Source organism: Tiliqua scincoides, chromosome 7 (genome assembly GCF_035046505.1).
Source record: "Tiliqua scincoides isolate rTilSci1 chromosome 7, rTilSci1.hap2, whole genome shotgun sequence".
Lineage (NCBI taxonomy): Eukaryota > Metazoa > Chordata > Lepidosauria > Squamata > Scincidae > Tiliqua > Tiliqua scincoides.
Window position 1 is genome coordinate 75,881,432 of NC_089827.1, and position 13,985 is coordinate 75,895,416.

General features: G+C 46.4%; 1 protein-coding gene across 7 annotated transcripts in view; it reads left to right on the forward strand.

The window, feature by feature from the left end:
• Positions 1–13,985, forward strand: part of SBF1 (SET binding factor 1) — an 85,760-nt gene that overhangs the window by 56,564 nt on the left and 15,211 nt on the right. For 6 of the 7 annotated variants that reach the window (XM_066634614.1, XM_066634617.1, XM_066634621.1 and 3 more), the window contains exons 11-26: positions 3,217–3,330; positions 3,829–3,957; positions 4,039–4,137; positions 4,434–4,638; positions 6,219–6,331; positions 7,793–7,942; positions 8,032–8,100; positions 8,353–8,514; positions 8,600–8,859; positions 9,071–9,243; positions 10,560–10,633; positions 10,804–10,996; positions 11,198–11,334; positions 11,477–11,652; positions 12,502–12,644; positions 12,791–12,998. In XM_066634614.1, the coding sequence (XP_066490711.1) occupies positions 3,217–3,330; positions 3,829–3,957; positions 4,039–4,137; positions 4,434–4,638; positions 6,219–6,331; positions 7,793–7,942; positions 8,032–8,100; positions 8,353–8,514; positions 8,600–8,859; positions 9,071–9,243; positions 10,560–10,633; positions 10,804–10,996; positions 11,198–11,334; positions 11,477–11,652; positions 12,502–12,644; positions 12,791–12,998 (2,405 nt within the window). The remainder of the gene's footprint in view (positions 1–3,216; positions 3,331–3,828; positions 3,958–4,038; positions 4,138–4,433; positions 4,639–6,218; positions 6,332–7,792; positions 7,943–8,031; positions 8,101–8,352; positions 8,515–8,599; positions 8,860–9,070; positions 9,244–10,559; positions 10,634–10,803; positions 10,997–11,197; positions 11,335–11,476; positions 11,653–12,501; positions 12,645–12,790; positions 12,999–13,985) is intronic. The other variant, XM_066634615.1, reaches the window with a different exon arrangement.

The window sequence follows — 13,985 nt, forward strand, 5'->3', positions numbered from 1 at the left end:
GCATTTTTTATTTTTTTTTAGGACAGATTTCAGAAGGTGGCTGCAAATTTGCTAAACTGTTGTTTGACATTAGTAAGGAGTTTGATGAGGACAAATGATCTGAAATTAAATCCAGGCAAGACAGAGGTGCTATTTACTATAAAGACTTGCAATCTAGAGTAGTGTTTCTCAAACTGTGGACCCACTAAGTGGGTCACGAGTCAATTTCAGGTGAGTCCCCATTCATTTCAGTATTTTATTTCTCATATATTAGACTTCATCGCATGTGACTGCACTCAGGAAATGTTATGTATCTGTACCTTTAACAGGCTATTCTGTATATGCTCCTAACAATGATAGTAAGTGGGACTTACACCTGGGTAAGCGTGGACAGGATTGCAGCCTAGGATTCTTAAAAATTTTCCTGCTTGATGATGTCATTTCTGGTCATGTCATAACTTCTGGTGGGGTGGAACCTGACCGATTCTCATTCTAAAAAGTGGGTGCCGGTGCTAAAAGTTTGAGAGCACTGATCTAGAGGATGTATTGTCAACCTGTCTTGAAGAAAATCCTGCTCTTCTTGAAAGATCAGGTTCACAGTCTTGAAATGTCGCTGTTCACAACTTTGTAACTGGATGTCTTGATGGTGCTTTTGTCCAGCTTAGGCCGATGCACCAGCTATGTCCTTCTCTGGGTAAAATACTAGACACAACTATGGTTACCCATGCATTAATAACATCTTGATTGGACTGCTGCAGTGGGCTGTATGTGGGACTGTAGTTGAAGTTGAAGTATGTGGGGCTGCAGAGATTTCAGTTCATGCAGAATGTATCCCCTATATGCTGGTACATTTCTAAGTGCAGTTCAGGATGCTGGCCTTGATTTTTAGTGGTGGGGCCAAAATATCTGAAGGGCCTCCTCCTCCCTTTTTTAATTATGTATTTGTTTTGAAATTGTGAGCATCTCCCTAGTTGGAGGAGGAGGCCATGTTAGAAATCTTTTAGATATTCTCCCTCTTCATGGAATGATAGGTCAGTTGCCCTGCTATGCTGCAAATTGATCAGCATGATGATATTTATGGCTCCTTCCTTTTGTGGAGTTGTATTTGAAGTTTAGCTAGTCAGGGCTACAGATTTTAGACGCTGGGGCATTAGTGTTAGTCAAGGCTATGCCCAAGTAAATAAAATCCTTAGTCCTGACTATGTTAAATTTAGGCTGTAATCAGTGGTTGCTGTCATCGCCCCAATTCTACCCTTCCAACAGATCTGTGATTTAGGTTAGACTGAGAGAGAATGACTAACTCAATGAAGTTACAAAGAAGGAGTTTCATAGCTGAACAGAAATTTGAACCTGGTCATCCCTGGTCTTTGTTCAATTGTCTATCACAACAGCTGTCAGGAAGTGGGGAAGGGAAATTCACAATAGACATGCGTATATGTGCTGAATCTCCTCAAGCATTTTCTTACTCATTCCAATGTGGAGAGATTGTCTTGGAGTTCCTCCAGGTACAGTGACTGATTACACTGAATTTGTACAGTGATTTTCAACCTTTTTCGTCTGAAAAAATGTGCCATGAGATGAAAATATTGTCAAGGCACATCAACAGTTGTTTTTTTTTTGTTTTTTTTTTTTACAATTGACAAGGCTGCACTGCCTGGGATGGGGGTTCACACCCACCCAATGACCCTATTAATATATAACCTTCCCCCAAACTTACCTGGCACTCAGACTATTCATGGCACACCAATATACTGTGGCACAGTGGTTAAAAATTGCTGGCAAAGATTTTTTAATTGAACATTTACATTAAAATATACAAAATTTTATAACCCTACATTAATGTGTTTAGTTATTTAAAGGGTTTTAATATTGAGTCATTTGTGTGTGATATATTTCTGTTTTTGATTGTGTGTATTTAATTCTGGATATTGTATTAATTGTATGTATGTATGTAATTTGAACTTCTGCACTGTAAATTGTGTGTATATTAATCTAGTCTAAAAAGCAGTCCACTAAAACAGTATGTGTATATTTAAAAAAAACAATCAAACCCATGCATAAAGAGGGATGACGGTAGGGCAGGGACACAAAGTCCTCAGAATTCCCTGTCTGTGGCTTTTAACTAGCTATGGCTACCCTGGATAAAGAGATTATTAGTTGTATTGGGATAGTCACTCAGAGCAGCAGTGATAGCACAGAGATGTGTGTGTGTGTGGGGGGGGTGCCTTTCTGTGTTGAATATTTGAAAGGGTTTGAAAATTAAATTTCAAGCCCTTAGAGAATATCCTTGTATAGCAGTGGTTCCCAAGGTCTCAGAAGAAAAAAAATCACTTTTGATCACTTTCAGTGTTTTTCTAAGCAAGCAGTTCCCCATGAACCATCAGACAGGGTAGAGAACAAACTGCCTGCAGTTGGGAGAAAAAACCATGTATCCTCCATTAATAATAAATCTCTAATAAATCTTTTCTAATTACAGGCAGTCTACATTGTCCATGGGTCATTGAACCTGTGGTGTGGACCAATCCACAGGTCCCCGAATCTGTGGTGTGGGCCAACCTGGAGCTGTGCTCCCCCCACCTCCGGAGGCTTTTCTGAAGCCCACAGAAACCTTGTACATCTGCCTCTCTGCAGAAGAGTCTCTGGACTGACTGGAGCTTAGCTCCAGATGGGTTTGGGGGGGGGGGTGCAAAAATCTCAGGTTTCGAATACCTGCAGTTTTCCTAATCCACAGGGGTTCCAGGAATGAAACCCGTGGATGAGAGCTGCCTATATTACAAATTTAAATGTGTTTTTTGTGTTTGGGGGTGAGGGGTTGCAGTTGATCCACAACAATTCCAATTTTTGCCTCAGTGGTCTGCAGTCTCCTGAAGGTTGGGAACCACTGTTGTATAGCATTGTGCTGCAATCCCATTAAGAACCCCAGGATTGCCTATTTCAGAAAAACATATAGGAGGCTACATTGATGCATCATTGATCTGGTCAGGAAGGCAGATGTGACAAATGGAGGTTTTGATGAGCACATTAGGAGTAGTAACTAAGTTCTAATTAGAATGTGTGGCTCATGGCTTGACATCAGAAGAGTCTCCTCCCAGCTTCCCATCAGGTTAGCACAGCAAGGTCAACTTTAAAAAAGAAAATGTTGCAGACACTGTGCCTGGAACTACCAAACCCATCACCCTGGCCCTTGGCTCTGGCCTCCTAAACCAGCCCGCAGGGGCTTGTCTCTTTCCTTTCTAGGACAAGGAGATCCGGGCTGTCTTCCTTCGTTTATTTGCACAGTTGCTGCAAGGGTACCGCTGGTGCCTGCATATGATCCGCATTCACCCGGAGCCGGTAATTCGTTTTCACATGGTAAGCTGAAGTGGGGTGGGAAGTGCAAGCCAACATAAGCAGCTGGCAGATGACTATATGCCTGCTTGAATTGAGAAAGATCCTTTGATTCTCAGCCCTGAGGATTGGTTCTGCTTTTCCTTCTCTTTATGGCAGTTTGAGTATAGGGTCCACCCTGGAGAAGCAACTTGCTGCTCAAGCTACGTTTATCATTTCAAGTAGATAGCTCCCTATTTACCTCACCAGGATCCAAAGTAGGCTGGCAAATTGCTCTTTTTGAAGTACAGACTGTACCGCTGCATTACTAATGGAATGAGCCATGACCAAACAAATTCTTTAGCTTGGCTGGGAATGGGGAATCTTTTCCTTCTGGGGTTCAGTGCAGCTTTCATATTCAGTCTATCCCAGGCACGAAGTCCAGCCAAGACATGGACTCCATTAAGAATTCAGCATTATCTCTTTGCCCTTGAGCATGGGGCCTGCTTTGCCAATGATTATGCTGGCACCTGTTCCTTCTAGGCAGCCTTTCTTGGACAGAAGGGATTGGTGGAAGATGACTTTCTCCCAAAGATGCTGGAGGGCATGGCATTTGCTGGCTTTGTGACTGAGAGGGGCCTCCCTTACCGAGATATTGATCTCTTTGATGAGGTGAGAAATGGTTGGAGGCTAGCTTGGGTTTGGAGATGGGGGGTTGGGTTTTCATGCTGCTCTTTTCTTCTTCTTACACAGCTGGTGGCAAATGAAGCCAAGCAGATGCAAGTAGATGAAGGAAGCAAGGCCAAGATTTTGTACCACATTAAGGAACTGGCAGAGCAGCTGTACAAAAATGTATGTGCTGAGTGTCTCTTCCATTTCATTTGCACCCCCTTTACAGCTGCGTGCTTTATGTCTTTAGATGTGTTCCCTTGGGTAGGTTGTTAGCTGACACGGCGGGGGGGAGGTGGGGCTTGCTGCTGTTTCCTTCTCTTGCCAGGCCTAGATGTGTGGAGGGGTCAGTCTCCTCTGTACCAGTCTGGCAGCTGATCAGATTGTATCGAACTCTCTGTACACCAAAAGCACTGTGTGTGGTGGGGAGGGGCATTTGATCTGCTCTGCTCAGCTCATCCTTGGTTTTGTTGAACCAGGAAAACCCGTACCCAGCAGTGACTATGCACAAGGTGCAGAAACCCACTGAAGGTTGCTACCTGCGCCTGCATAAGAGGTCTTTTCCCCGCTTGGACGAGGGGAGCATCCAATGGATTGTTGATCAGGCAACAGCCAAGCTCCAGATGGCTCCCCCCCTGGTGAAGGCAGAGAAGAAGTGTGTGGTGCCATCTGGGCCTTCCCTTGGTATGCCTTAGCCTTGGTGCCTCTGCTGTGGTTTGATGTATTATGACTCAGAGCTTCTGGGTGGAGGGTAGGGCCCTAAGAGGGTGCCGAAGAATGCCTTCATTCATTCCTCCTGGGTTTAGAGGGCATCCGTCTGGTTACCTAATTTAGAGCATCTTAAGCCTGGGAGGAATGTATGCACATGGTCACTGGCCTAGGCCATGGGAGCAAGTGTTCTCTCTGGTGTAGGTTGGAAATTTAGTTGCAAGCTCCATCACTATGATCCCACTTCCTTTCTACTGACTTGTACTTCTCAAGCAGAGTTTTATGGTGGGAAAGCAATATCAGTGTCCAGTGGAAGAGGAAGTCTTTGTACTGCAGTGCTGTTCAATATCCTGGCAGAACATCACATAAGAACATAAGAACAGCCCCACTGGATCAGGCCACAGGTCCACCTAGTCCAGCTTCCTGTATCTCACAGCAGCCCACCAAATGCCCCAGGGAGCACACCAGATAACAAGAGACCTGCAAGGCCTCCTGGGAATTGTAGTTAAGAACATAAGAACAGCCCCACTGGATCAGGCCAGAGGCCCATCTAGTCCAGCTTCCTGTATCTCACAGCGGCCCACCAAATGCCCCAGGGAGCACACCAGATAACAAGAGACCTGCAAGGCTTCCTGGGAATTGTAGTTAAGAACATAAGAACAGCCCCGCTGGATCAGGCCATAGGCCCATCTAGTCCAGCTTCCTGTATCTCACAGCGGCCCACCAAATGCCCCAGGGAGCACACCAGATAACAAGAGACCTCATCCTGGTGCCCTCCCTTGCACTGGCATTCTGACTAGCCCATTTCACATCTCCTGTGGCAGTGGTTCTCAAACGTTTTAGCATCAGGACCCTTTTTTAGAATGACAATCTGTCGGGACTCACCTGAAGTGATGTCATTAACCAGGAGGTGATGTCATGACCAGAAGTGACATCGATTTAGGCTCCAAACTAAGTTGCAGTCAGCCAAAGGTCCCATTACGCAGCATGCTTGTGCTGTTATTTAGTATAGCTTGAAACTCAAACATTACAGTTCAGAAGTGAAAGCAGAACGCAGACTTGGATACTTCTCCAACCACGTAGCCCTTCCCTCTTTCCAGTGTCCCATCTTCCTACCTGTTCAGGGCAAAGTACCCTACCTCTCTCCCACTGGGAGCCCACCCTGGCCAGCAGCTTTCTGTACCTTATATTTTCAGCTTGGTATTTTCAGTAGCAGCTGAGGTAGATGCTATGTGACCCACCTGAAATTGGCTCATGACCCACTTAATGGATCCCTATCGACAGTTTGAGAAATACTGTCCTGTGGGATCCTTATAAGTTGCCTTGGCTAGTGGCTTAGCAACAGGAAAGTGGGTGGGTGGGAGAATTTATACTTGTAATAAAATGAATTTTGATGCTTTGTTCTCTTCTGTCAGCTGGGGTCAGAAGTTTCAGCTCCAGTGAATGTATCAGAAGGGGACTAAGGGAAGTTCTCATCACGAAGATAAGCAGCAAGAGTCTCATCGGAAGTCAGGGTCTCATGAATAGTGTTTCCTTTCTTTCCTCCCTCCCCACAGATGCTTTCATGGAGTGCAGTGGCATCCTGCTGGCCAACAGTCTCCGTCAATTGGAAGTTGTCAGGAACTGTATTACTTACATCTTTGAGAACAAGATGCTGGAGGCCAAAAAGGTGAGAGCCCAGTTAATCCTAGGGACCTTTCAGGCTTTGTTGGGTGGGAAGGGGGAAGCAAACCTCATGTGGCATAGTTGGCTTTCATGTGTGGGTTTTGTGTGAAAAAATAAGAAAATAAGAACAGCCCCACTGGATCAGGCCACAGGCCCATCTAGTCCAGCTTCCTCTATCCCACAGCGGCCCACCAAATTCCCCAGGGAGCACACCAGATAACGAGATCTCATCCTGGTGCATCTTTCCTTCTGACATAGCCCATTTCTAAAATCAGGAGGTTGCACATACACATCATGGCTTGTAACCCGTAATGGATTTTTCCTCCAGAAACTTGTCCAATCCCCTTTTAAAGGCATCCCCTTTTAAAATGGCAAGGAGTTCTACAGACCAACCACACGCTGAGTAGAGAAATATTTTCTTTTGTCTGTTCTAACTCTGCCAACACTCAGTTTTAGTGAATGTCCCCTGGTTCTGGTGTTATGTGAGAGTGTAAAGAGCATCTCTCTATCCACTTTATCCTTCCCATGCATAATTTAGTATAAACTTAGTGGTGATCTGGTTGTATGCTTCCCATATTCAGACACTACAGGTTCCTTTTCTTTGAAGGTGCAGACTGTATTTTTTCTTGGCTCTTGTGTCTAATAACCATCTGCAAAGTCCTGTGACTGCAAGTCCAACTCACTCCCCATCCTGAGTTAGTTGGAGGGGACCCCTAGTAAAAGGCATTCAGGGTCTGCACCATAGTGACCCAAATTCTGCCTTAAGAAACCTGGAATTGACAGTAGGTTTAATCTACAAAACTGTAGATTTCACTATAAACATCCTACAGATTCTGTAGCAAAGCCTAAGAGAATCAGCTGGCCATACTGCCTAATGGGTGCTTGACAACGTAGACCAGACTGTGACTCAAGGCAGTGCTGTGAGATTTCCAAGTCTCATGCTTCCTGAGCAAATTGTGTTACGCTGTAGATGGTCAGGGCAGCATTGTGGTGAGAGCCTACCCCCAAATCCTTTCTAAATTGGCTCCCTGGCAACGTCTTCATTGTTGCCAGTCAGAAAAGTGCTATTCTCCCATCTGAACAGGTGAGTCAGGTTGGATGCTGACCTTTCCATCAGGACATTTGTTGTTTGCTCGGAGGAGGTCCCAAAGGTTGGCTCTTGAGTCTCCCCAGTCTATATCTGCATGCTGTCAAGGTGAACCCTTTCCAACCAAAGGGCTTGGGTGCAGAACCAATATGGTGGCTTCTTATCTTGCTGGATGATATGGTACATTTTGCCAATGAAGGCCTGCCTTGGTATGTCAAGAGATACTCTGGAGAAGTTCCAGCCTACTTGCCTAGGTGTCCTTGTGTTGGTACTTTTCTGCTGTAGCCCCAAGGGTAAAATCCAGTGTCATTGGTGTAAGCTGAGGAGCAGGAGCTGACTCTGCCTCCCCCAGCACTGACACATTATGCTCCCTTGCAGCTTCTCCCTGCTGTACTTCGAACCATGAAGAGTCGGGCTGCTCGGAACTGCCTGACTCAGGAGCTGAACCTCCATGTGCAGCAGAATCGGGCTGTGCTAGATGATCAGCAGTTTGATTTCATTGTCCGCATGATGAACTGCTGCCTACAGGTTTGGAGCTGGGGTGGCGGGAGGCTCTACTGTTCCACTTTTTGGCATCCCTCCTTGTGGCCCACACTGACCACCTTGTCCATTTGCAGAACTGCAATGCCACAGATGAGTATGGGGTGGCTGCTGCACTTTTGCCACTGGTCACCACTTTCTGTCGTGTAAGTTGCCTGGGGCCACAGGGCCCAAGGTGGAGTTGGGGGGGCTCTTGATGTGTGTGTGTGTGTGTGTGTGTGTGTGTGTGTGTGTGTGTGTGTGTGTTAAGGTTCTGCTCGCACTCTCTGTGTGCTGATCCCAGGCAAGGAGCCTAGCAAGCGCACACTGGAGGTCAGCCATGTAAACAATGAATGAGATTCAGTGTGGAAGCAGTGTGGAAGGAAAGGCTGGTTGCATTTCCTGTTTCCCTCTCCAAGAAACTCAGCCCTGGGATCACCCAGTTTGCCTACAGCTGTGTGCAGGAGCACCTCGTCTGGACCAACATACAGTTCTGGGAGGCTATGTTCTACTGTGATGTGCAGAATCACATTCGGACTCTCTACCTAGAAGGCAATGAGGAGGAGAACCATATGGAGAAAGTAAGGAATGTGTGGGAGGGCAGCTGAGCTGCTCTTGGGGAGGAGGATTGCCTCTGAGCAATGTGACTCTTCTCTGGTCCACCAGGGGGGAAGGGAGGGACCACCTGAGGAAATGTCAGCCCTGGAGATTGCTGCCATGCAGTGTCGTCTGAGGCCCACCATGAGCCGTGAGAAGCAGCTTGAGCTGATCCAGAAGGAGGAGAGCACAGTTTTCAGTCAAGCCATCCACTACGCCAACCGCATGAGCTACCTCTTGCTGCCCCTGGACACCAGCAAGAACCGCCTCCTGCGGGGCTCCGGCCTCGGCGATGCTGAGAGCATCAGTAACAGCTTCATCACCAACAGGTAGCCAGGTTTGGCAAAGACCCTCCTGTGGAGTCAGGCTGCTGGTACCATGGCACTCTGCTGCAGCAGTGGCTGCTGGGCAGGAAGGGGGCACCAGCCCCAGTGCTCGCCAGTTGCAGTTTGTGGCAGTGGCCACCTGCCAGTGAGAGAGTCTGGTGGTGGGAGGCAGACCAGGACCTGGGGGAGCTCATAGTTCTTGCTTCCTCACCAGCATTGCCAGCAGCGTGGCTGACAGCTATGACATTGAAAGTGGCTTTGAGGATGCCGAGAGCTCTGACGTGGTCAACTACGTGGTCCGCTTCATCAACCGTTTTGTGGACAAGGTCTGCACAGAGAGTGGAGTCACCAATGAACACCTCAAGGGACTGCATGTCATGATCCCAGGTAATGGTGTTGGGCAAAGTGCAGTGGCGTCGCTAGGGGGGTGACGCGCACTGGGGGGGCGATGCACTAAAATTGAGGTGGTTAGGGGTAATACCGTCATGTTATATACCATTAGATGTGGAATTTTCAGCAAAATGCAATGCAAAAAACTGGAGAGAAATAGCTCATTTCTATCAAAAGTTAAGGCCAAAAAACTGGAAAACAAAAAATGCACGGAGCCTTATGGAAAGTGAGGCTGAGCCGTATCGCACATTACTTGTGAGTAGGCTACCTTGCCTTAGTCCATCAGAAAGGGCAAGCTGATTGGAATCCAATGACATCAGAATGGTCCTGATCCAATTAATGCAGCCCCCAAAAACACATGAGAAGGAAGTTCCTCCATCCAAGCAGACAAAAGTATTGAGCCGTATGGAAAGTGAAACTAAGCCTAACTGTCGCATTCACTTGCGAGAAAGCAAATGTGCCTTGGCTGGTCGGCAGGTCAGACAAAGGGGAATGTGAAGCCACCAGAATGGTCTTGATCTGATGGAACTGGAGCTCAACAAATGCTCCAGAAGGCAGCCTACCAACCCCCCCCCCCCCACTAAAAATTATGAAAACAGCCTTCAGCTGACAAGGTGAACTTTTTTGAGACCTGCAAAGCCAAGTGGATCCTGACAGTGATCTGGTTTAAACAGCAGTTCTTAAATTGAACTGGGCACTGGGTAGGGCTGAACCTTACTGATTTTGGAGGGAGGGTATGTTACTGCAGGCAGGGTACAGAGGAAATTCACTTGGTGGACCAGGGCTGGCTTCTGCTTATTTAATTATTTGTTTTACTTTAATTATTTATACTTATTTATTTTAATTTGCATGATGATGTCACTTCTACCATGACATCACTTCTGGTGGGTCCTGGACAGATTGTTATTCTAAAAAGTGGGCCCCAGTGCTAAAAGTTTGAAAACTGCTGCAATAATATGTTAGCAAATTGACACTTTGGGGGGGGGGGTGACACTACTAGTGACCAAAATCACTAAAATCACAATTTGGAAGAATAATACCAGCATTTTATATATCAATCAATGCGTCATTTCATGCAGAATGTGTCCTATCTTTGTTCTATAAAAAGGTACAGCCAAAAAAAAGTGGGGGAGGAGTGATGGTACATTACCACACCCACCACCTGGGGTGTTACCAGCCCACTGCATGGAGGGTGACGCACTGGCATCCTGCAGTGGTTGACGTGAACCCAAGTGATGCCACTGGCAAGGTGGGCTGGGCAGACTACTTGGAGGCCAATGGTGCCTGGAGGTGACTCTTCTCTTCCCTCGCAGATATTGTCCAGATGCATATTGAGACCCTGGATGCTGTGCACAGGGAAAGCAAGCGGCTCCCCCCTATACAGAAGGTGAGAGTGACACATGGGCCTCTAAGGTTATTGAGGACCTTAAACAAGAAGACTCTCATTCCACCCTCTTGGTCCAGCTGATTTTAGAGGAGGGGGCAGGGTGCAGTATGTCACAATGCTCAACCTGGCTGTGCATCTGCACATCCCACTCCAAGACTTGTCTCTTGCAGCCCAAGCTCTTTCATCCCAGCCTGCTGGTGGGAGAGGAGAATGTGATGGATGGCTTACGTGTGTACCTCCTTCCAGATGGGAGGGAAGAAGCTGCTGGTCCTACTGGGGTCCTCTCCCTGCTCCCTGCTGAGGGGGCCATCTACCTCACCACCTATCGCATCATCTTCAAGGGCACTCCGACAGACCCATTAGGTGAGGAAGACAAAGGATTGAGAACATGTCCTCTTACTCTATCCTTATTTAGCTTTCCCTTATCCATTAGAGGCAACCTGTTTCTGCTACTGACTGGGTCTGGTGCTAAGAGTAGAGATGTCAGTTGTTGTTGCTCTTTTATAACAGCATGGCCTGAACTACAGCTCACAGCTCTTATTTCTCTGCTCCTCTTCTCTTTAGCTGGGGAGCAAGTGGTGGTTCGATCCTTCCCAATTACTTCATTGACTAAAGAGGAAAAGATTACAGTCCAAGCTCAAGTGGATCAGTTTATCCAGGAGGGTTGTGCTCAACTCCAGCTGCGCTCCTGTACATTCCAGGTGAGTTGTGTGTGCCCCATTCTCACCATACTCTTAGCTCAAGTAAGCATTGAGAGCAGCTGATCCAAAGGTACAATGGCAGGCTGTTTTAAACTCTCTTTTGGGCATCAGATACAAGGTCTCATCTTGCTTCACCCCACAGCTGATGCGCATTGCCTTTGATGAGGAAGTGTCCTCTGAGAGTGTGGAGACTTTCCGAAAGAACCTCAACAAGTTACGCTACTCCCAGCATGTCTCAGACACCTTTGCTTTTGCAATGGACCAGCCCACCAAGGTGGCTGTGCAGCCCAAATCCAAGGAGAAGAACCCTTTGCTCAGGTGTGGGCAGAGCTCAGAGCTCTTTAGCTTCATCTTTTGTCATGTCTGCCAGCTATCTGAATGTCTTCAGAGCAGCGGTGTACCACAGTCATTTGGCAACTGGGGCCCATAAATTTTTGGCATCTCCCCCCTGAAAAAATTATTTTCTCTAATAAGAAGAAGAGGCACACTAGGAACTGGATGCCCCAGCAATAACACCAGTTGAATTACAGAAGACTGCCATAATTGGCACAGCATCCATCCTTTGTCGGTACCTCATCTACACCTAGACGTCAGGCAGGTGTCCCTGTGGATGAGGATTTACCAGCTGATAAATGTTATATGTTTTTTGTGTGTTTACGATCATTATCAGCTATGTTGTCATTTTGATGTGAATATTATTATTATTATTATTATTATTATTATTTTTTTCTAAGAGAGTGAACATGTTCAAAGTTAAAGAAAAGAACATGATCACTCTTTGCGTTCCTTCCCTGGTCATTATTATGATTCTTCATTTCATGTCATGACTATTGGAGAAAATAATTTTGTCAGGGGGGAGGTGCCAAAAAATTATGAGCCCCAGATGACTGTGGGGACTTCCCTGGCCTCCCTCCTGCCATTCCCAGCCAAGCATGTTTCAGCTGTTGCTCCAAGACCATCACATATAAAACAGTCCATGGGTGCAAAATGGCAGTGTGTTTGTGGGGTGGGGGCTCTTCTCTAGGAGAGTCTTGAACTAGGCCTGGACATAGTTGGTGTCAGGAAGATCAGGTCAGGGAGCATTTTTTGGTTGCATTTTTGTGGTGCACCCACTTGGGCAATGGCATTTTCTGGCTGACCTGACTTTGTGAGCTACCTCTGTTTTAGGACCATTTCCAAGAACCTGGTGAAGAATGCCAAGATGACTATTGGCCGCCAGTATGTGACACGTAAGAAATACACTCCCCCTACGTGGGAGCACAGTGGTGGCCAGAAGCAGTTCCCAGAGGACAATGAGGATGAGATTTCAGGTATGGTTCTTTCTGGTGTAGGCTTTGGGAGACGGGCATTGGAACTGGTGCATCATGCTATTGTCAGTTAACAAACTTATATGATGGCGCCCAGAGGAGAAGGTTTGTTTTCTGCACATTTCCCACCCCTGCCTTGGCTTCTGCAGTGTCTGAAGAAGTGGACAGAAGCACGTTGATTCCATCCACCAGCATCCGGGCCTTGGACAAGATGAACATAAGCCACCTGGTTGAGCAGGCCTGTTGCCGGGACTATCAGCGTCTGGGCCTGGGCACGCTCAGCAACAGCCTGACCCGCTCAAAGAATGAGCCCTTTCGCATTTCTACTATCAATCGGATGTACGCCATCTGTAGGAGGTGAATGTGGCATGCTGAGTTCAAGGGGGGATCCTGGGGCAGGAGCTTCAACTTCTATGGTCATTGTGGGTAGGTGGGTTCATATTCCTAGGGCATGCTAAAGACAGGTAGGGCAGGCACACTTTCATAATGGGATATGCCTTTATGTTGAAAAACTGGTCAGCAAGCCTGTCTTCTGTCATCCAAATGCCCAAGCAAGGTTTAGAAGCAGAGCCAAGGCAGCTGGGTGTTCCCAGAGCTGTAAATGGTTTTTTTTTTTTTTTTTTTGGGGGGGGGGGGGAGAGAACAATGGAGTCAAGCACTATTTTCAAGATTATTACACTATTAAATTATTTTAATGCTGTAAATGTAAATCCACAAAAGCAGCCAGTGGATGCTTTTGTGAGCAGCAACTTTATCTGGAAGAAGTAAATTTGCAGTCTTAATGTCTGAGGGACAGAGGGATTTGTAGAAATTGCCCCCTTCATTAGTCAGGATAATAAAACCAATAAAGACCTGGTCAGGAAAATATGACCTTATCATCTCCCTCCACTATTCATTGATCCATTCTCTGATAGTGGCATATTTACTTCTTCCTTTCTAACTCAAGTGGATAGGAGAATGGTGTAGATTGTTGCCCAAGTAGCCTTGCAAGAAAATTGGTAAGAGACTATTCAAAATCAAGCAAGATACCCAAAAACCTGAAGTTTCGAGGTGGTGGCTTGGTCCATTGTGAACTGCACAGCCATTCTCTCCTTGCCCCACAACAAACAACATGTAAGAACACTTTTATTTTCCTAAGCGTTTCCTGATTGAGGGTGTTGCTGCTGCTGCTGCTGTTGATGTTCATTGTTCATTGTTTAGTATTCTGCGGGTTTAGTTGTTGGTAATGAATTAATTGGTGTGAGAAATGTTTGGATCTTTAGTTCTTTGTTTTAGATCTTAAGCTGTGTTGGAACAGAAAGGCAGAATAAAGGGTTCTGCCTTAAGAAATAAGTAAATAATCAC